At 40.3% G+C, this 21,659-nt stretch overlaps 1 protein-coding gene across 1 annotated transcript; it reads left to right on the forward strand.

The window, feature by feature from the left end:
• Nucleotides 1-10,389: 10,389 nt before the first annotated feature.
• LOC133127647 (annexin A13-like) lies at nucleotides 10,390-21,169 on the forward strand. The gene is made up of 12 exons (XM_061240681.1): nucleotides 10,390-10,464; nucleotides 10,800-10,954; nucleotides 11,737-11,812; nucleotides 12,735-12,829; nucleotides 13,658-13,828; nucleotides 14,300-14,333; nucleotides 15,175-15,254; nucleotides 16,052-16,120; nucleotides 17,222-17,323; nucleotides 18,094-18,169; nucleotides 18,816-18,928; nucleotides 19,415-21,169. The coding sequence occupies exons 2-12, from the start codon at nucleotides 10,940-10,942 to the stop codon at nucleotides 19,532-19,534; spliced, it is 951 nt and encodes a 316-aa protein (XP_061096665.1). The 5' UTR covers nucleotides 10,390-10,464; nucleotides 10,800-10,939; the 3' UTR covers nucleotides 19,535-21,169.
• Nucleotides 21,170-21,659: the final 490 nt, after the last annotated feature.

Genomic DNA, 21,659 nt, shown 5'->3' on the forward strand with positions numbered 1-21,659 from the left:
GATGCTTGGTTTTGTTTATTGTGCTCAGTAACAGGCTGTCTTCAACTGTTACCCTTCCAAAGAGTTTTCTGGTATGGAGGTGCCATTGTTTGTCATTTTTTAAACTTGGTGACCCTAAGACACAATCGGTCTCTGCAATTCTCACTGTGAACTGTAATTCTTGGGTTACTTACAGTATTCCCTCCCTCACCATCTTCCTGACCGTCCGTGGGGATAACAGAGTATGCACTTGCATCCTCTTCCTGACAAGTTATGGTCTTCTATCAGTTATAAACCCCCTTATTACAGGTTACCTCCCTGTTAAATAGGCCAGGGGAACAAGGAACATAAGCGCTTTAAATTCTGTATGTGACGGGTGGGAGGGGGATAAGCCAGAGATACACCTGATTTCATTTCACATGATCAGGTTTAATGAGTCACCTGATGCTTTCTCCTCATGTGACCAGAAGTAATGCAGGTAGAATAGTATGCCGGGCAGCCACTCTTTGTTTTGAAAGTAGTTGGAGCGACAAACGCAGTGGTAAGAGCACTGTTTGCATAGGGATTCTGCCGGCGGTGATCTAATACGAAGCGGCTCCCTCGTTCACGTCACGACCCAACAGAACGAAGGATGGCTAGCGGTGTGAATGTTGATTGAGGATTTTATGAAGGAGCGAATTGTAGCCACTGTTTTTCCCTACTTCAGAAAAAATGCCAAACTAGTGGGTCAAAGCTAGGTTGTAAGAAGTTACTCTGTGTGCCTTACTAGTGTGTAAAACCACCTCCAAGTTTGTTTGTTTGTTTGGCGAGGCCTGTTCTTTTCTTTCCTTTGCCAGCCGGGGCCGGGGGCATGCAGAGGGGTGGTAATATACATGCCAGTCCAGCTAGTGTGCTGTGGTCATAGGCAGTGTTGTCTTTGGTGAGGCCTTCTACTAAGTGTGTGATGCAGTAACTTTACTGTTTGTGCTGGATTTGTAGTGGGCTAATCGTAATAATTCATTGGAGGATTTGTAGTGGATTCTTCCCTAAGTGTTGTGCATAACTGAACTGATTGTGGCACTCTATGGTGTAGTATATACCTAACTTGTGCGTGCGGCTAAGCCGACTATAGCACTTCTATGGTATAGTATATAGCTGGCTGTTACCTCTGGGTGATTCTGATCTTGGCTGGCGCTCCCCTTTTGTTTTCCTCGCCCTTATGGGAATGATTATGTATTTTGGTTTATTTAGGCCTAATAGCCTGTAGTAGCTTAGGCAATGACTCATTGTAGTGGGTGATGTCAGGTATGCTATTGGAATAGTATGTGTCATATTTATAGATACTATTCATACAACAACTCTTTTTCCACTTTGAACAAAGTCTTTATTGATATATATTCTACTTCAACCAAAATACACCAGAAATGAAAGTGCATTATTTTTGTACACCGTCTCTTCGTGCATTCATTTATTTGAATACCTGATAGTGTGGAATACCGGGTTACTCCCGGACCTAGTTACTCAGACCCTTAGTGATCTCTTTTAGTGTGGTCTAGGTTACATGTAGATGAATTAAACAATGCTAAACAATAAATGCTGTAGATGAATTAAAATATTGGACACAACTAAGTGATGAATTCTTCTAATTAGTAGGTTAGTTGAGAGTGAGAAATTACATTTCAGAGAAGTAATAAAATGTTTTAGAGACAGTGTACTCTAGAATAACCTACATTTGTTTATAGCATCAGTGTCTTTTAATTACGATTGATATTTGGGGAAGGGTTACAGACAGGGCAGACAGGAGTAATCAGTCAAAGGAGAAAAGTTTACTTTATAACATCATTTGAACTATGAAAACATAATTTAATCTCTAAATATACTGTCCCCCTCTGTCATATGCTACAATATAAAAACTCAGACCCAACCATCCCCAAGTGGAATGGACTATTAAATGTGACTGTTTTAGTGGAGATTCGTCATTCACCATGTTGACCAGTATTTAGTGCATCTTAAACTGTTACGTCCAGTCAACCCTTGAGTTTCATCTGCAAAGTCCATCGGCATAAGAATATAAAAACAATAATTTGTGAACCATTGTCAGTTTCACAGTTTATTCTCAGTATGCACAGATAATGGAAATAGTAAACCTTGGGCCAATTTCACAGACACAGATTATGGATTATCCGGAAGCGCAGAAGCAAAAAAGAGAAGGAGAAGGCAAGTTTCTTCTGTGATCCCTTCAAGTGTGCTTGAGGCCTTCTGAAGGAGAAGGGGAGCGGGAACTGGGAGATTATGGAGCAAGAACTGGAGGAACACACCAAGAGCCAGCTAAGCGACCGTATTAAGAACATCCTGCCGAACAAGCCTCACAGTTTGATACTACACCACCCAGGTGGACTGAGATCAAGCAGATGGTAGACAAAGCAAGGTCTGTCTCAGCTCCAGGACTGAATGATGTACCCAACAGGGTGTATAAGAACTGTCGCATGGTTCTGAAGCTGTTGTGGAAACTGATGAAAGTCACCTGGAAGAACCAAGCTATCACATCAGAGTGCTGCAGAGCTGTGACCACCTTGATTCCAAAGGAGCAAGATTCCCTCAAGCCATCAGCCAGTTTAGCAGCTTTGCCCTACTGAGCATGGAAGGTAAAATCTTCTTCTTGGAGATGGCAAAACAAGTGACCAACTACCTCCTTGAGAACAACTACATCAATACCAGCTGCCAAAAAACAGGCATCCCAGCTGTATGGCTGTGTGGAACACTCAACTATGATTTGGGATCCAGATGGCCTAATACAAAGTCAGACCTCCAAGTAGTCTGGCTGGATCTGGCAAATGCCTATGGCTCTGTCCCCCACCAGCTCATCATCTTTGCCCTCAAGTATTTATATATCCCAGCCTGCATCGAGAACATGATATCCAACTACTTTGGCAGTGGTATGTCTGATATACTACACAGGAGGCTACAACTAGTTGGCTATCTGTTATGTACGGCACTGAGGACCCAGATGCAGACCAGGGGATAGTCCAAAATGTAGTTATTTATTCCGAATTCGTAAGCCAGGAGATCCAAAACAAAGACAAAAACAGAAAGCAAAAGAATAGTCAAGAAAACAGGCAAAAAGGTCAAAAATCCAGTAAATCAGAAGGCAAAAGTACAAAAGGGCGAGGGCAAAAACCGAAGTCACTAAAACAAAGCAGATAATCAAAAACCAGGAAAGCAGAAGGGCAAACAAAACAAGAGGGCAAGGCAAGTTCGAAAATCAAAGTCCAAGGGGTGTCTTTAGGAATCTCAAGAAATAGGCGTACAAGTAATTTGGCACTATACTGATCAACATTCTGACAATGGTTGAAACTGAGATTGATGTTTACATACATGAGGGAAGGTGACAATCTAGGCGGGGCTGGGAAAAAGGTGGGCTAAACAAATAGACAACAGGTGGGGAAACATAATAGGGTAACAACATCATAACAGGAGGGAGACAAAAACACGGACTGGATGCACGTAACCAAACATGTAAAACATACGGCTCCGGATTAGGGAGTAGACATTTGCATAGATTGAAGACGTACTGATAGTCAGAGACAGGTGCAAACACTTCGCTGAAACTAAGCGAGTAATCAGGGATAGCATAGGGAGGCGGAGTTATAGAACAGTGCAGAAACACTAAGAGATTGCGTTACTGAATTACTTACGTGAATACTTCTAACTACCCAATAAAAGTGACAGTTAGTTAGACAGACAGTAAGTGTATTAATCGGATTGGTACTGTACAATATCTAGATTAGTCGTACTTAGTAAGGATAGTGCTTTACATCATTTAACTACCAAGAGAAGCAGGAAGTAAGAATTGCGAGTTTGGAAGGAATGTTGAAAACCCAAAACTACCGTAAACACCCGAATAGTGGGACACGCAGACAGGGGAGTGACTCGGCTGGTAAACATTCAGACGCAGACATAACAGGGGATAACAAATGAGAACTGTAATGGAAAACAATAACCAAGGATGTATGAAAAATGAATAAATAACAAGAATAAACATACAAGCAGGACAGATACAGAAACATTACACTATCAGCTTGAGGAAGGCATAGCTATATGTTGCTCATCCCTCCAATTCTCTTTACACCACCTTTAAAAATCAAAGACAAATGGTGAGAGGAGTAAGCCAGCCAGCCTTGTGGAGCTATATGTATGATGTAAAAAGCCTTCTTCAAATAGGAATACCCTGTCGTTGCCAATTAAATTGATCAACCTCGACCTGGGCTACAAACAGGAGAAGGCAAGATTTATGTTAGAAATTAGAGACTTGTCAGATCCGTCTGTACAGAACACGAAGGCCCCAGTTTGAACTACTTGCAAGTGGAAGACTGAACAAGCAGTCAAACAGCTGATGAGCAGGCTGAAACACCAAGAGATTGTCAGCAGGACGCAGTCAGGGAGAGCTGGGGTGGGGAATAGCTTCCAGCACTTCTTAAAGAGCATGGGATTGAAAGGCTGTGGAAGCAGACAAGGGAAGTTTCTGGCTTTGGCTAAGGAGGACGGACAAGGCATGGAAAGGCAAGGGTCCGAGGGTCAGCTGCAAGGGGCAGCAGGGAGATGTCTCTGCAGTTACTCCACCACTACAGGATGCTCCAGGATTAATGGATCAATAAACATCAATAAAGGGTGGCTCCAGGCTGACCCTGCAGCCGGCTCGATGGCCCTGGCAGAGGTGCGGCCGGCAACAATGCCCAGCTGGTAACCTCACTTCCCTGTGTTCCCACCAAGCCATGGATTTCAAAGCTGTTATGAGCTTTAATAATTTAAGTTGCTAACAAGTTGCTACTATATACTGAAACCGAGATTCCACCGAGATTCCACTAGTTTCATACTAGTCTGCCTGCCCTGTGCACAGTTAATGTACTACAGACGTTTGTTTGTGACTGCAGGATTACATTTGGAAAGAGATATTACTGTTGATTTTTTCTCATGTTAATTTTTTGGCCCTTTGAAACCGCATGATAAAGGACACACGATGAAAGAAAACTTCCAGTGAAAGTATCTGGAATGGACAGATCTGGATAAGTAGAAACATATCACTTTTGGGAGAACTGGCCCTTTAAGGATTCATTTACAGGCAGCTGTTATATACTGCCAAGAGATGGCGACAAACACCACAGAAAGCGCTTAGTGCATCAGCGTGATCTGAACCAAGATTCCAAGCCATAGCCCATTTCTCTGGTACTCCTGGCACAATCTGGCTGACCGCCCAATTACCTGTAAAACAGAGCTGTCTACCTGTGCACTGTGATCCAGATTAGACACATGCAATTTGACTGGCCAGATGTGGTCAGATTGCCAAAATATGCACCTGACTGGCTATATGAACATTTTCTCCTTCTGGTATCTGCTTTTTTTTTTAGCGCCAACAGAATCAACATAATTACACAAAGTGCTGACTCCATTGACAATTTGCTATGGATTATCAAAGCATCTGCAACCTGAACTAAGGGGGCTGGCCTGCTTCCAGCTATAAAGGGGAAAGGGTAAGGTAGACAAGTGTCATAGTTATGGTCTGGCCATAAGTATGTTTCTCTTAGATGACATTCTATGCCAAATTAAGAGAATAATAGGTTTGTCACGAGGCCAATACCCTATCATGAACTATATTACCAGGTAATGCATTTTATTGTGACAGTGGTCACTTCTAGCAGTTGGCGCATGAAAACAATTCAACATTACAACATTCAGAAACAGCACCTTTTCCCGCGTTTATTTACAAACAGTTGTGATGAATACTGTTGTCTACCTACAGATAAACATGAAAGAGTGTTGCTGACTAGACTCCATAAGGCAAAATATAACCATCCATATTGGATCACATTAGAACAACGCACATGCAATTAAGTGGGTCATTGGCAATGGAGCCAAAATGGCTGCAGCTGCTGTCCATCGGTACTGCAGCTACAAATCATTGCATCCACAGTCTATAGGACAACAAGCTCTCAGTGGAAACTGTAAAAGAAAAGGGAATAAACATGCACGTACTTATGCTCTGCGTTATCTACATCCTAAAATCCTTTTTTTTTTTGTTTAGCAGAAATCAGGCGAAACATGTCTTTAACCAAGACTGCATTATTTTTGCCATGCAACAGCTGGCAGCAATTAAACTGCCTTGATAATAATGGGATCTATTGTAAGTGTAAAGGTATCATGGCAGGTTAATGAATGGAAGCTGCATGCAATTACGAGAGGCGTGAGATCAAAGCGCCAGATGTCACACAGCCCTTTTGCGCATGATAAGGACCGCACTAGGAAGGAAGCTCAAATGGGACATTTCTGATTTTGTTACATTTTATTTTTCATATGCTTGTCAAGCATCTGTTTTATGGCATCAGGAATGAGTCATAATTTATTAATCTACAACAGGGTCAATTTCATGCTTAAGCCATCTACGCTCTAATGCTTTATCTTAAGTGTGTGGGTGGAATACATCTTTAAAAATCTTGTGATGTGGAATGAGGAGCTGATATGAATTCTGTTCTATAGCATAGCATTCTGTTCTATAGCATAGCGTCTGCTTTAGTTTCAGCATGCACTCCCCGTAGGGTGTGCAATATTAAATTTCTAACTCAGACTGGGTCGTATTTTCACAGATCCTGGTGTTTGCTATAAGTAAAATGTTATGTAAAGACAACAATGAGATGACCTTTTTTAAGGATATCTAATATCCATGTCTTATATGTCACAGTGATGTAATACAAGTACTAGTTGTCGCATTTCAGTTCAATTGCCTCTCTATCACTTCATTAATATACAAACCGAATCATAAGGATACAGAGTACAATGCAGTAAATCTTGGATCTAGTTGTGTAATATGGCTTCTTTTTTTTATCATTTTGAATTTCTATTTGCAATTGGTATAACAAAAAACAGACACAGGTACATGCATACACACACCCACACGGTACTCACAGAGCACTTTATTCTGAACATTTTTACTTCATTACACCTACTTATTCATGCGATTATCTAATCAGCCCATTGTATGACAGCAGTGCAATGCATACAATCTTGTAGATGCATGTCAGGAGCTTTAGTTAATTTTCACATCAACCATCAGAATGGGAAAAAATGTGATCTTAGTGACCGTGGCATGATTGTTGGTGGCAGACAAGGTGGTTTGAGTATCTCAAGAAATTGCTGATCTCCTTGGATTTTCACACACACTAGTTTCTAGAGTTTGCAAAGAATGGTGCAAAAGACGAAACAAAAATCTAGTGAGCAGCAGTTCTGCAGACAGAAACATCTTGTTAATGAGAGATTTCAGAGGAGAATGGCCAGATTGGTCAAAGCTGACAGGAAGGTGACAGTAATGCAAATAACCACACATTACAACATTGGTATGCAGAAGCATCTCTGAACACATAATGCATCATAACTGCAAGTGCCTAGGCTATAGCAGTAGAAGTCTAGAAATAAGTAATAAATACCTAATAAAGTGCTCACTGAGTGTATATTCACTATTTTTAGATAGATCCATAATTTAGTTACTCTTTCTTGGATATCAAATAATAATGGGCATTAGCTCATTTCTGCCCTGCATGCATTGTTAAGAATCATCTCAGTTCAGTTCCTTTGGTTTTACTGGCTTGGGAAAGATGCAAATACATTGCAAAATGCTGAAAGTACTAAACATAACATAACAAACTGAAGTAATAAGTTAATCGTAGTGAATAATAAAGAATAAAAAGAACACCTCACATTTTCTTGAGTCCTTAGGATTAAACAACACATTGCACTGAGCTCTGGGCTCATCTGTAAGTGTGACCTTAGTCTGACAGTTTTGAAACGGAAATGAACAGGGTCAGTATGGAAGGCAAATAGTTATTTGTGAGCCGGAGCTTTTCTGTTTTGAAACAATACACAATGGCCTCTTTTGTTTGTGCGGTTAAATCTGTTTCATCACTGATGCTACCCAAATGCTAATCATCTTACCTTTTTTAATCTATCACAACAGCCTGTTATCTGTAAATATCAGCCTGTTTACATTTTGGCTGTGTCATTGCGAACAATAAGGAATTATACCATGCCTGTCAAAAGTTTGGAGACAGTGAGAATTGTTGTTTAGGCTCTGTACCAAGTCACATTGTACTTGAAATGAAACAATAAACAGTGACTATGAGGATAAAGCACAGACTGTCAGCTTTAATTTGAGGGTATTTACATCCATATCAAGAGATTTAGAATTGCAGCCCCTTTAACACCCCCCATTTTAGAGGAGGAAATAATTAGACATAAAAACATAATCTGTAACCTGGCCTAGCTGTTGCATCTGTTGTTTGTATCTTGCGGTTTAGCCTCTGTGGTTGTGTTTGTTAATCATCTTCTGTTCATCCCTGCCTACCTCCTGGAAAGTGTTCTTGATCTGTTCAAAATGGGTTTTCAGTCATCCACTACAGTGGTCTTCCATGGTTTACCAGGTTGTTTGCTCTCACTGAGCATCCAATGTTTTGTCTCTGTTTGATTTATTCTGATTTGTCAGTGTCATGTTGCCTGTTTACTGCCATAGATTTTTTGGTCATGTTGAGAGACAGCGACAGCGACTGGTTCAAAATGCAAATGCCACACTTTTTGTGAGCCAACAGCCAATTGTTTGATTGCATTGCACCCCTTAAATTAGTCAATTAGAGTCTAAAGTCTGCACTTTAATGTCATATTTATCGTTTCATTCTAAATTGAATGTGCTGGAGTACAGATAAAATATGTGTCACTGTCCCCAAACTTTTGACAGGCAGTGTATGTAATGACAACACAAATATTTTTTTTATCAAATCATTTGTTCTTCAGTAGGCTTAAATCCCCAGCAGGATCTGATTAATTTCAAAACTGTAAACTCATTTTCTGAACTTCACTACTGAACAATGTTCAGGAGTGAATGAATAAAAAACATTCAGGGTATTCTGTTCAGCAGCAGCACAAATACAAAGATGCCTACAGTATAAAAACCACCAAACAACAATAAATAAAGTTTGTTTATTCACATAACAGCATACTGCACAGGTGCCGCTGTGCTAATTTCTACTTGGACAACCTGTTGGGTCCAGGACTAGTTAAAAGCTAGTAATGACATACAACAGAATAATAATATGCCTTTAAAATATACATAATTACGGCTCAGGTATGTTTAAGCACATACATGTTGAAAAAAATCACTTAATACAATTAAATGTTTCATGAATGAGAACACAAAATAAGGCTGAAGATATATTTTATATCTAGCAGATATATTTTTTTCTGTAGACCTTTCTGTTATCACCGTCATTTCAAATTTCAGCACCCCCTACATTCTACCCTCCACAAATTCCTTGGGAAAAGCCTGAAAACTCGGTCCGCAAACAGAGGGACTTTGAACAGTTACCAGATTAAGAGAGGCTGTGAGTAACACATTGTTCAAAGCTGTATTAGTCAATAGTTAGCCATTCGCTGTAAAGTTGCATGGATGGACGGTAGAAGCTTTCTTTTTATAAGAATTTTAAAAAGGCCTAACTAGGGACGGGAGCTGGAAACTAGCAATAGCTATAATCTATGTATGCACAACATCAGCGACGTGAACATGGTGTAAACTGGCAGCAGCTAATGATGCTTTGTCTCTTGGCATTGTCCCTACTCAAATAAACATTAAATAAATAAAATGCAGAATTGAGACACGTGGACTCATTTACTTTATCAAGCGAGGGGGCAGTTTTGGGCAGCTGATAGCAGGTAATTATCAAAGCTGGAATGGCAAAGTACGCACTGAAAAGCTGTGATTAAGACCCGGGCTGTCGGGCGTTAACTGCAGCCCTTTTCTTCAACGTGAAAGCAGCCACCTACATTTGGCCTTTCCTTGAGTGAAATTAAAGGACAAACTCGCTCCGGACTAGTGCTGCTTTCTGGTTATTCGGCGGTCTAAAGCTGCTTGCTGACTTTCCCCATTCCAATGTGACAAGTAGAATTTTATTACAAATACTCTGCGACTATTTTAAATCTCGTTTTTATTTGCTTACCATGACTGAAACACTTATATTTTAGTTTCATTTTTAGTTCAGCGTTGACTTATTTCTTCCAGAGACACGAACATAATTAGGTCGGTACCTAATCAAACTAAAATTATTCCTGCTTGGTTCCAGCAGCTTTTATGCGAGTGTGCTCAGCCTATTCATTTTCAAATTGACATGAATCGGGTCTCTGTTTTGGATTGTTTGTCTTAACGGATGCACAGTCAAATGTGCTGTGTTAATTCAACTCTAGCAGAGTCAAATAGCGACCATTTGATGCCCTTGCTTAACTAGTCACACGTGAGACCCTGCGTCACAGCGGGATCAGCGTATGCTGCATAGTATCAGTCAACGTCCACGCCCAGGTGCATCTCAGTGGAGGAATATCACGAACCAAGGGTGACCATTTGGTAGGGTGAGAGGTGAAGGGAGTTCTGGCATAAATCTCTTGGCTACAGCTCATGGTAACACATGTAGTCAACAGGTGACACTGCTGTCCTCTTGCCATGAGTAGCCTATGCATTATTGCTATTCTGCACCGGGTGATTAAATTTCTAGAACAATCAGTTAGATTGAAACAGGTTACGTGTAAATGCTTTTGGCTAAACATTATAGGGCACAGCTAAAAACGCACCCTTCCAAAGTCCTGTGGGACAGTAATTGTCCTTTGTGCCTTATCATAACCACTCAGCCACCGTACAAGCACCATTTGAAAGTGATTTAGCATTTCACCTTTACTCATGAATATGATATAGCACATTCATGTCTGTGCTATTTTCAGCCGTTCTGTTAAGCAAATGGTTAAGTTTCTATCCGCAGAGCAGTCAATTCAACGGGTGCCATGTGGTGACGTCAGCAGCGTGTGAAGCACTGTCCAGGGCCTTTTAGGGCTGAAGTGAGGAGCACCACGAACATCCAGCAGCTCGGGACAGCTACCACAGACGAACAAACATCACAAAATGGGAAACGTCCAAGTGCGTATCGACATACATTTACTTTTCTTGCTTCGTTTCGTGTACTGATCGTGTGATTAAAGAAAGCAATGGCGTTGCTAACAGCTAACTGCAAACTCAGTAGCCTACAGTAGGCTATATCACGCGAAAGTATTAAACCCACTCACAGAAAAGGACCATGAAGACCGCGGACTTTTATTTGCAACTCTTTTTTTGCAATATGTGGACTAGTTTGTTAAATGTTTGGGATATTGAGCTGAATATCTAAAAATGTAGTCGAATGGAATTTAACACGCATTTAGCGCACATATTTTACTACTCCCTCTCCCTGTCCATGGTAACCGAGGTGTATTAATGATTTGTGTAGAGTATGCGACTCAATCCAGTAATGTGTATTACATAAACTAACGTTATTATTGCGTGACTTTTTAGTGGCATAATGCTTTAAGTTCCAGCACCGTTACATGTGACATCAGCGTCTGGGGGAGATGGGAGTAAATCATTGAACTGCAGTATAACACTTAACTCGTTCCTCCATGGAATTCGTCAGAACCCCGTTAGCTGAATGCCGAATGTAAACAATGTGTCTCCAACACCGCATCGGCTAGTGTAGCCATCGGTCTCACGCTGATTCAACTACAGACCTCCTCCCCCCATCCAAATACCTACACTTCTTGTGCACCATTGGGGTCTCATGAACGGCTGGATCAAGGATTTAAACTTGTGTTACACACATGCCTATTTTACAGAATATGGTGTCTTAGAATAAAAAATAACGATGAGCTCCTTCACTTTTTCCACAGCCAACAATCGTGCCTTACCCAGACTTTGATGTCGTGGCGGACATTAAAGCAATCCGCAAAGCGTGCAAAGGGTGGGGTAAGTTGGATGTTCCGTTCACAGTATCTATGACGAACGAAATCCTATACTGCCATACTCAAACAAAAGATTTTGTCACAAGGGTTTAGTATGTTTTATGTGAATTATTACAATGAATTAAAATGCCGTCAGTTACTATTTCACGACGACCAATGTAGCCTACTACACAAAGATCATATGCAATTAGAAAGATAATCTTTTCTTTTTTTTCTTTGCAAAGAGGAGGGGGATGCAGCTGTGTTTTGTTTGTTTAGTCATTTTGTTTCAGCAAAGGTGAAGGTCTCGATATAAATCTGTGCAGCAAATACGCAAAACAGGAAGATTACTCTTTGAGATAAAATGCACATAATTATTTTAATTTCAGCAATCAAAGGGGTGAACATTGCACATTTACACTACACTATGCTATGCCAGCCTGTGCAAACTGATACTGTACATTGTGTGCCAAATCTCCACACATGAGAATAAAGTGAAGACATAAAGTGTTGGTCAGCCGGAATGTCAGACGGCTTTATAAATTAGTCCTATATTCTCTAATCAAGGGCATAGTTTATGGGGGGAAAGGGAGCTTACACCCTCCCCCATTATATTATAAAACAGGCAATATAACCTCCCACTAATATAGCATGATGATGACAAGAATAATTTAATTTAATGCCATGGGGATTTCATGTTGTGATTGGGATATACCGATCAGTATATTTCTTCACTAGGGACATGCCCCTAGACATCCATACAGGGTTGTAGTTATTGGGGTCAATTGCATTTTAATGATCTTGAAAGATTATCATATTATTGAGGGAAAAAATAATATTTCAGTCTCTTGAATATTCTACCTCTTTTCTCAGCTGTTTCAGTTTCTCTGGCTACATGGTTTACTCAGCGAATTCCTTAGCCAATATTTTGTTGTCTGTTTGTCCAGGGACTGATGAACAAGCCATTATCGACATTTTAGCAAATCGCTCATCGGCCCAACGCTTGGAAATAAAACAAGCTTATTTTGAAAAGTATGACGATGTGAGTATGATATGTGCTTTTTGGTCCTGTGGTTCTATTTGTTGTATTATCATTTACTCATGATGTGTGCTTTTTATGGTCATATTGTCACAAGTATTCAGATTTTAAATGTAAAACACTTCAAGCACTATAGTGGGACACTGCAGCTGTTGGATCAGTGTTCACTTTTCACTTTTTTTCTTCTTTTTACAATTATTATAGGTGGTATTTGATAAGGCTGATCAATTTAATGGCCTGTCTTTCGAGGCTCTCAGCAAATGCAAACATTTCACTCAGAACATAGTTTTTTGTGGTGAATTAATAATATTTTTAGGTATAAGTTGGTCAGTTCTACCAGACGACATCAGCGGCTTCCCCAAAACACCAGATTTTCCACCGGATCTGTGTGGATTGTTGTCTGCAGTCTGCCAGACAGTCACAATGCAGTAAAAACACTGTTCATTTCTGCTAGCTAAACCCTGTGGTCTGTATTTGATTCTCCTTTCTGTTCGAGTTACATTCCCTGCTTGTGTTCTAACAAAGGGCGCTCTCAATTACTAAACTCATGAATATTTATGACTGCGGCAGGCCTGGGAATTTGATTCATAGCGATTTGGTGGCCGTTATCACAGCCGTCTGCGTGTTGACAGTGATTTGAATCAGATGATGAACAATTGACCATCTTCCAGGAATACTCATTCGGCATCTACCCTCTGAGCTTCCCGAGTTCGATAGCACACGGATGGACCCGGCCGTGTCAGAGTCCAGAGTGACTGGGGAGAAAAAATGTCTTGTCTTTGAAAGAATGGTGGCTTTTTTACGACAGTTTCCGTTTGTGTCCTGCTGAAGGAGCTGGAGGAGGTTCTGAAGAAAGAACTGTCGGGGAACTTTGAGAAGGCCATCATCGCCATGCTCGATCCTCCTAATGTCTACGCTGTCAAGGAACTGAGGAAGGCCATGAAGGGGGCAGGCACTGACGAGGACGTGCTGGTGGAGATTCTGTGCTCAGCCAGCAATTGGGTTTGATCATTTTCTCTTTAATAGATGAAAAGGAATGAACAGCAAAAGGCTTAAAATCAAATATTTCGAACAGGGGTGCATAACTCCGGTCCGTTCTGCGTACTGGTTTTTTGTTCCAACCAATTGCCTTATTTTTAATTGGCTGACAGCTCTATAAATTACACTGGTTCAAACCTGTACTTGAGCACAATATAATCATTAGGATACACTTGCACTCTATATGCAATATGCAGATATGATTGAGAATGAAATAATTACGACCAGAAGTTGGCCCAAAATCCTGAAACAGCTCGGCCCTTGTTGTGCACCCCTGATTAAGAAGGAAATATGCTTTAGAAGGAAAATTCATCGAAAGTATAAAGTACATTACTGATAGTAACTAGAGAAATGTAATTCTACAGATTGTTTAAGCATACATATAAAGTCCTAGAGTTTCAATTGTCAATGATTTTTCTCTTAACATTTTAACAGGAGATTCTGACCTTTAAAGAAACTTACTTCCAAGGTAAGTACCATTGATGCGTATTTATTAAAATGCATAAATGCTCTTCAACTGTATGTCCTTCCTCATGTTTCCCTTACAGCAGACCATTATTGTTATTGACGCCTAATCCTGTTAGATCTAATCTTTTATTTCCTTTTAATTATTGTGTTTGAAAAATATCTGTAGTCTCTGGATGTAGCTTATCTGCTCCCTTCTTGAAGTATTACATCACTTATGGGAAGTCAAAGGGAAATGCTCCTGACCCTGCCGCTGCTCCAAATGATTTTTGAATCCATGAATTTTATTCTGCTCTTGACAGACTAAATAAGATGGCGCATGGGTCTGCATATCATCCTGCATATAATTCTGCCTTATGTACTCATTCATCTTTAAAATGACAACTCTGTTGCATAAGAGTGAAGCGACTGCATTTTATACCTAATCTTGAAATGATTACATTAAATTACATGTTATTTAGCTGATGCTTTTATCCAAAGTGACTTACAGTTGATTAGACTAAGCAGCAGACAATCCCACCAGGAGCAATGTGGGGTTAAGGCCCTTGTCCAAGGGCCCAACAGCTGTGCTTAACATGGCTACATGGTGAAACACCAGCGTTGACATGAAGACCATTGAACCACTGAACTTCCGGTCCTAGTCACATACCTTAACCACTACGCTACAGGCTGCCTTAAATGATGGGTTGCCTGTGACACGGATACATTATGAATATTTGTCAGGATTGTGAAGTGTGTGTTCTTAATGTTGTCAGTGTACCAATAGTTTTGTGTATGATTATGCATTTGACTGGGACCACCGTTGTATAGAACTAGAGCTCTTTTGCTGTCATTTACACACACAGTGCATGAGCGTGACCTGGAAGAGGACATTGAGGGGGACACCAGTGGCGATGTGAAGAGCCTGCTTATGTCCCTCCTGCAGGTAAAAACATTATCATATGCAGCATTTTTATCTCACACCTGTTCCCAAACGTCACTTTACTGAAAGGGGTCCAACCACATTCCTTTAAAGGGCCTTCTCATACATTAAATTCAACAGGAGAATGCGATCCCCCAACTCCCAACAAAATGTATTTCCCTCTGAGAAGACCTGACCAGACCTGGGTCACATACGTAATTGATTTGGATTCAAATACTTTCCTGTGCTTGATTGATCTTGCAATGCCCAGTCGAGATGCAGCTCACCTATCCCTGCGGGTCAAAATCGGGTTTCAGTTTAAAAATAAATCAATAAATAAATAAAGATTTTTCCACTTTTTCTCCCAATTTGGTAGCCAAATGTACCCTATCTAATCCAATCACCCATGTTGGCCCCGTCAATCAGAGGCCTAGGAAGGTTCAGAACATTAGAGAGTCATATGTCTTCTGCAAGCCGCATCGTCTCAAGTTCCAGTGACTCCGAGACGAGTGCAATCAGGGGTCTACTGTATCCGGCGATCCAATGGCCCCTGCCAAGTCCCTCCCCCCACACGTGTGCCGGCCAACCTCAGCTTTGGCCTCGGTGTTTAACTGCCACAAACTGATGCCTGCATCAAGGTCTCTTGCTTTAGCTGTGTGCCACCGTGGCACCTGGGTTTCAGTTCTTAATTTGGGATGCTACAACAAGATGGCCAACGGCCAATATAGTTTACTTTTTAGTAAATACGGAGCCATTTCTGACACAGTCATGGTTTGCAGAAGCTGATCACTTAACTGTACATGGGCTCCTCTCTCTGCCAGGGCATAAGAGATGAGACATACGAGGTAGATGAAGCCCTGGCTGAACAAGACGCTGCTGCTCTGTTCGAGGTACAGTATGGCCTTGTTCTTGGCTCTACCCTGTTTCCCTTTTCCCTGACATTATTAATTTACCAAGTTCTCTTATCCAATATATCCAAAGGTTACTTTGTCCTTTGTCAGTGCCGAGCATTGAATTTAGCATCTATGAAAGTTAGGATCTTAAACGGTTGTTTTGAATTGAGTTGCATTGCACAAATGCACTTCAGAAAATAAAACTTTGAATTTCCTTTACTAAGTAGTCTCATGCCATTCCCAAGGCAATTAGTTAAGGACAGTTCCCAAATGATGCATTCTCTTTGGGCTAATCATTTATGCAAAAGCTCAAAATTTGCCAGCCCAGTTGGATTGATTTTTACATTTATTACACAACAGCTTCCACTAGCCTCTATAACTCACTGTCAGTATGCCAGTGCAGTAGTATCTCGCCAACCACAGGTTAATCTTCCACCTTGATTTAGCATTAATATGACTGTGTGTTAGCTTTTCTGCCATCTGCTCCCATGCAGCGTACTGGCATGCTGAAAATGTCTGTCAGGAGAAAGCAGACATAGTAGGTTGTCAGATGACACTAACAGTAACACGAGTTACAGTTGCCAAGTATGATTTATTTTTAGGGCTCATTTCATTTCTATTAATTAACAAAAGGGTAAATGTGAAAATCATGAAAGCATATTTATGAGGTTATGAGGCTAGTTTTTCTGGTGCATATTGGACTTTATTTATCATTTCACGTTCTTTAACTTTTATGGGTTAAATAGAAGAGACAGAAAATGACTATGCCAACTGAATGGCAGATGGATTCAGTAGATTAACGACAGAAAAAACTCTTCAGGGTCACTGAAATGTCTTGTAAGACCAACTAAGTTGTTTTGTAATTATGTTAACCACATTCTCTGACTCATTTTCAAATGACGATTTTCAACAATGCTTTAAATTGTTCTGATGGACAGTATATGTTGAGTCATAATTACATGGTAAACCACTAACAGTTTTAAAACCTCTAGGAGTGCACTTTAACTTGCGTCACAAACATAGGTTGCAGACAATATTAGAGCACCTGTCTATTATCTGAATTCATTTTCATTTTGACCCGTTCCTCCCCCTTTGTAGGCTGGGGAAGGCCGCTTTGGTACAGATGAATGCACCTTCAGCTACATCCTGTCACACAGAAACTATCTACAGCTGCAGGCCACCTTCAAGATCTATGAATCGGTACATCCCCGTGCCCCCGTCTACCCCCTCAACGGAACAGGGTTCTGCTTCATGAACACGTATTCACAGCTGTCAGCGATGCTGTCCCTTTCATGCTGCGGCATTGGAACAGAGCCATAATTATTGTGTGCGTGCTTTGGACTGTCATTCATCTTGCCAGTTATGTACCGTAGTATATAGCACTCTACTATACTGCATACATGCTTTGGGCAGTTTTAGTTATAGGCTTAGCAATATGCTACTTTTTCTCCATTTCTCTAACAGATTAAATGTTCACCTTTTATTTCTCAACTGTGGACTGTAAGTAATTATTTATATACAGTATCTCAGGTGAGCAAAAACATTCAGGCTCCATTGCACAAGGCTGTTTGTAATTCAGCAGTCCTGTATCAGAGGCTCAAATGCATTCCCTGCTGTAATTTCCAGCTGGTCAACCAGTATTGCCACACTGGTCATAGCACTGGTCTAGCTGGGTATAAGCTGGTCAACCAGCTAGTGCTGGTAGCTTGTCTGAGCTGGTAGCTTGTCACACAGCTACCAACCGTTTCAAGACATAGCTTGAGCTAGTCAAACCATGGCTGGTCTGAAGTGGTCAACCAGCTACCAGCTGCTTCAAAACTTTTTTTCAGAAGGGCTGCCTCGCATGACTTGTGTTGGTTTATCATTGTGACTTCCTTAGGACATCAGTGAATTGGCACTCTGGTCTCAAAGAAAATGATGTATCTGTGTGTGCTTGCCTGGACCATTCCCCACCACTGTTTTTTCTGCAGCTCTCTGGAACTGAAATCTTGGATGCCATTGACAGTGAGACTTCTGGAACACTGAAAGACTGCTACATTACTCTTGGTTGGTATACATTAGTGTTGCCTGTTGTGGTGAATTACTGGTCCTGGCACCTCTCATATCCCTGAGTGCGTACACTAGTTTGATCTTGTCTTAGTTTAATGTGTTTCAGGCAATAAAAACCCATTGAACTGAACAACACAGTTCCTTTTAATTATTCAAATGTTGTGACAGGGCTGCTAAATAGCAATTTGGATTGCCTTTATGCGTCTGAACACAGGTATTGATGAAGGGTACGCACTTAGACAAGGAATGGCCATTTAATTACATTTTCAAGAGAAAATGTAAATTGTAGGCAAAAAACATTATAAGGTGTAGGATAAAAAATAAAACGGGGGGAGGTAAAACACATTATGTTTAAACGGAGTCCTGCTACCAATTATTCTAGGTTATTATTTACCACACAATTTTCTACATTACCTTTACAAAATCCCTTTATGAAGACCATGTAGGTTAATATGTTAAATCATGTAAATTGCTTGGGTACATGCAGAGGAGCATTTGTTTTTTCCTGAGCTAATTTTAATTCCTGGCCCACATGTTCTAGCAGTGGCTTGGCAAGTGCGTGACTGTCTTGCTGTGGAATGGCTGGGATGTTCGGTTGGGTTTCGGAGGTGGGGCTCACAGTATCTCTCCCTCATTACTGCAGTGAGGTGCGCCAAGAACCCCCAGCTCTATTTTGCCCGACGGTTGAACGCAGCCATGGCGGGAGCGGGCACAGATGAGGACACCCTCATCCGAATCATTGTGTGTCGCTCCGAGGTGCGTCACACACCGCTGCACTCCTCTTAGCAAAACATTTTTAAAGCCAAACACCAACATTTTGGAAAATATACCTTTTTTCCAACTTACCCAGACTTAGATGAAATGTTCGATTTTTGTGCATTCACTGGCTCAGTTTCCATTCAAAACAGTGGGTCTATCAAGTTTCTGTTGTACCACATAACAGAAACTTGGACCTCCTTTTATGTTATGAATATAAAAGCATATACTTACAATAACAGAAGATATGTGTAGAGACCAAAATCACTCAAAGAAAGACTCTTTACTAATAATCTTGCTTACAATTGAGATAATTGTGTAGAAAACCTGTCCTTACTAAAGTACTTCAGTTAAATAATGAAATAATCCATAATTGGCTTCACACTAATTTCCAGAAAAGACATCAGCACACAAATATAGCCAAGTTCACGAGGTGTGAACGAAAGTTGGGACATTCTAACTGGGTGTGCATGGTTCCTCTGTCAGGTTGATCTAGAGACCATCAAGGACTTGTACCTGGAGAAGTATGACGTGTCCCTGAAGGACGACCTGAGGTCTGAGTGCGGCGGTGACTTCAAGCGGCTGTTGTTGGAGATCCTTCACTGAGGAATGACTCACCTTGGGCACACATCACCCAGAGCGGATCGAGTTACTAACTCCACTCACAACCATTCCTACTGTATTCAGACACATAGCTGGCCGTAGTCACAGTGCAAAAACCTGAAGCACAGCTCTCTCTCTCTTCCGATCTCACATGTTTTTCTCACCAAAGTAGTTGCATTTGAAAATAACCTCAGGAAAGGCATTAGTTGGAATGTTCCTAGCGTTTCTATGTCAGATTTAGAAATGACTTTTTTAGACTTTTGTTTTATGTCCAACAAAACAGTGTCTTTTTGCCCAGTATTTCTTTTTTTCAAACAAATTCTAAAAGATTCTAAACAATTATTTTAATCATTATATGTATTTTTATGTAACATGCTGATAATTATTTTACAATATCAGTTCCAGTTGTGCTTTAAATTCCCAATTTAAAATTTTATTTCCTTATGCCATTTCTGAGCTACTGACATTTCTTGCATTTCTGGTAGACAGTTACTGTATATTTATTGTACTGTGAAACCTAAAGAACAGGGACATCAAACTCAGTTACTTGAGGGCTGTTTCCAAAAACTTCCTATCTCTTAATTAATAGCTCTCCAAAAATTTAAAGGTGTGTAGGTCTGAAGGTCTGCTTAATCTTGGCCCTCAGGGAACAGAATTTGATGTCAATGGTTCTGTGATTATCAATCACAAAGTGTTACCTTTGTGATTGATAATCTAATTTAGGAACTAAGGAACACTGCAAAGAACCTCAAATGAAGTGTTTCTGTCAATCAGATTATTCTGTTGTAGCGCCAGTATACACTGGCCCTGTACACTGTCCACAGTGTTACCACACCATTAACAAAATAACAAAAAACTTGATTTATTTATGCCATTATGTCTCTGCTGTAAAGATGTGAAACCACTAATGTGTTGAACAATATGGGCATCTTCCTCAGAATGGATTCTTTTGACTAGGATAAACCAAAAAGAAAACTAGTTTTGAGCTGGCAAATGCCTTGGTTTCACCCCACAATCAAAAACAAACCAACAAAAAATATGAACATAAAGCTGTCCAATATAGAAAATCATATGGCTTGGTAAAAAGCTGTACACGTTTTCAGTTTTGTTTTTCTATTGAAGACTAACACATGCTAATATATAACACATACTAATGTATATGGTGATCATATACCCTTGTATGTAGTGACGTTGAAATATTAACTGTAGTATGTGTGAATATTATCTAAACATAGATTTATGAGGAGTGTCCGATGTCCGCGGGACGAAGTTGTAAGGAGTAATGGAGTGCTGATACTGCTGATCGTTGTGAACCTGTGACTGAAGTGATTTTATGGTTTCATCCTGGCAGCTGCATTTCTAATGTCTTTCTTACAAGTAATTACTCCAGTATTTTAATTGTCTGCTTCTTAAACATCTTGTGACATTTGTGACCATTTCCTGAAATGTATGTAATACAGATATGACTTCCATCCAGGGGATAAAAAGTACTGGCGTAGGTTCCAGTGCAGTTATAGGAATACTAAAATGTAAATGGAGGAATCGGGGTAAATGTAGCCGAAAGCATTAGTCTCAGTTTGTGCAAATGCACATTGCATATGTAACAATAATAAGAGAATAAAAATATAAGTCAGAAAAGTGTGTGAGGCATTTTTTTTCCTCTTAACTGGCTATGCTACATGTATACATGTACCTGTTGCCACAAACTACTTAAGGGAAAAGAAAGCATTTGAGTTTAACAACTGAATATAATGAATTGGTTACTGCTTTCACAAAATCATGAACTTTGTGACATTTGTTTAAATCAGGCCTTATTTCCACGCTTACTACATAAAACCAAGCACTGTGGGTCAGATTAATGGAAACTTGCTGTATTTATGGCATGGCGTGTGTTTTGTAGCTAAAATCGCTGGTGAACTAATCTGATGTGTTCGGTTGTTTTTTGTATGACCTTGTACATTTTATGTTTTGAGGTAATCAATTATATTTTGTACATCTCTTTGTATAAAACAGTCCACTCAAAAAAATGATCAAAGTTCGGACCAACTTGTAAATACAAGTCAATAAATAGTAAAATGGTCAAGGCCGCTTTGCACTCAAAGTCCCGTCGTGCACTTGATGCACAGCA

This window comes from Conger conger, chromosome 4 (genome assembly GCF_963514075.1).
Source record: "Conger conger chromosome 4, fConCon1.1, whole genome shotgun sequence".
NCBI classification, from domain to species: domain Eukaryota; kingdom Metazoa; phylum Chordata; class Actinopteri; order Anguilliformes; family Congridae; genus Conger; species Conger conger.

Coding starts and splice junctions, on each gene's coding strand:
- LOC133127647 (XM_061240681.1), top strand. Junction 12,830..13,657: donor ATTTTGAAAAGTATGACGAT/GTGAGTATGATA, acceptor GTCCTGCTGAAG/GAGCTGGAGGAGGTTCTGAA. Junction 15,255..16,051: donor TGCTTATGTCCCTCCTGCAG/GTAAAAACATTA, acceptor TCTCTCTGCCAG/GGCATAAGAGATGAGACATA.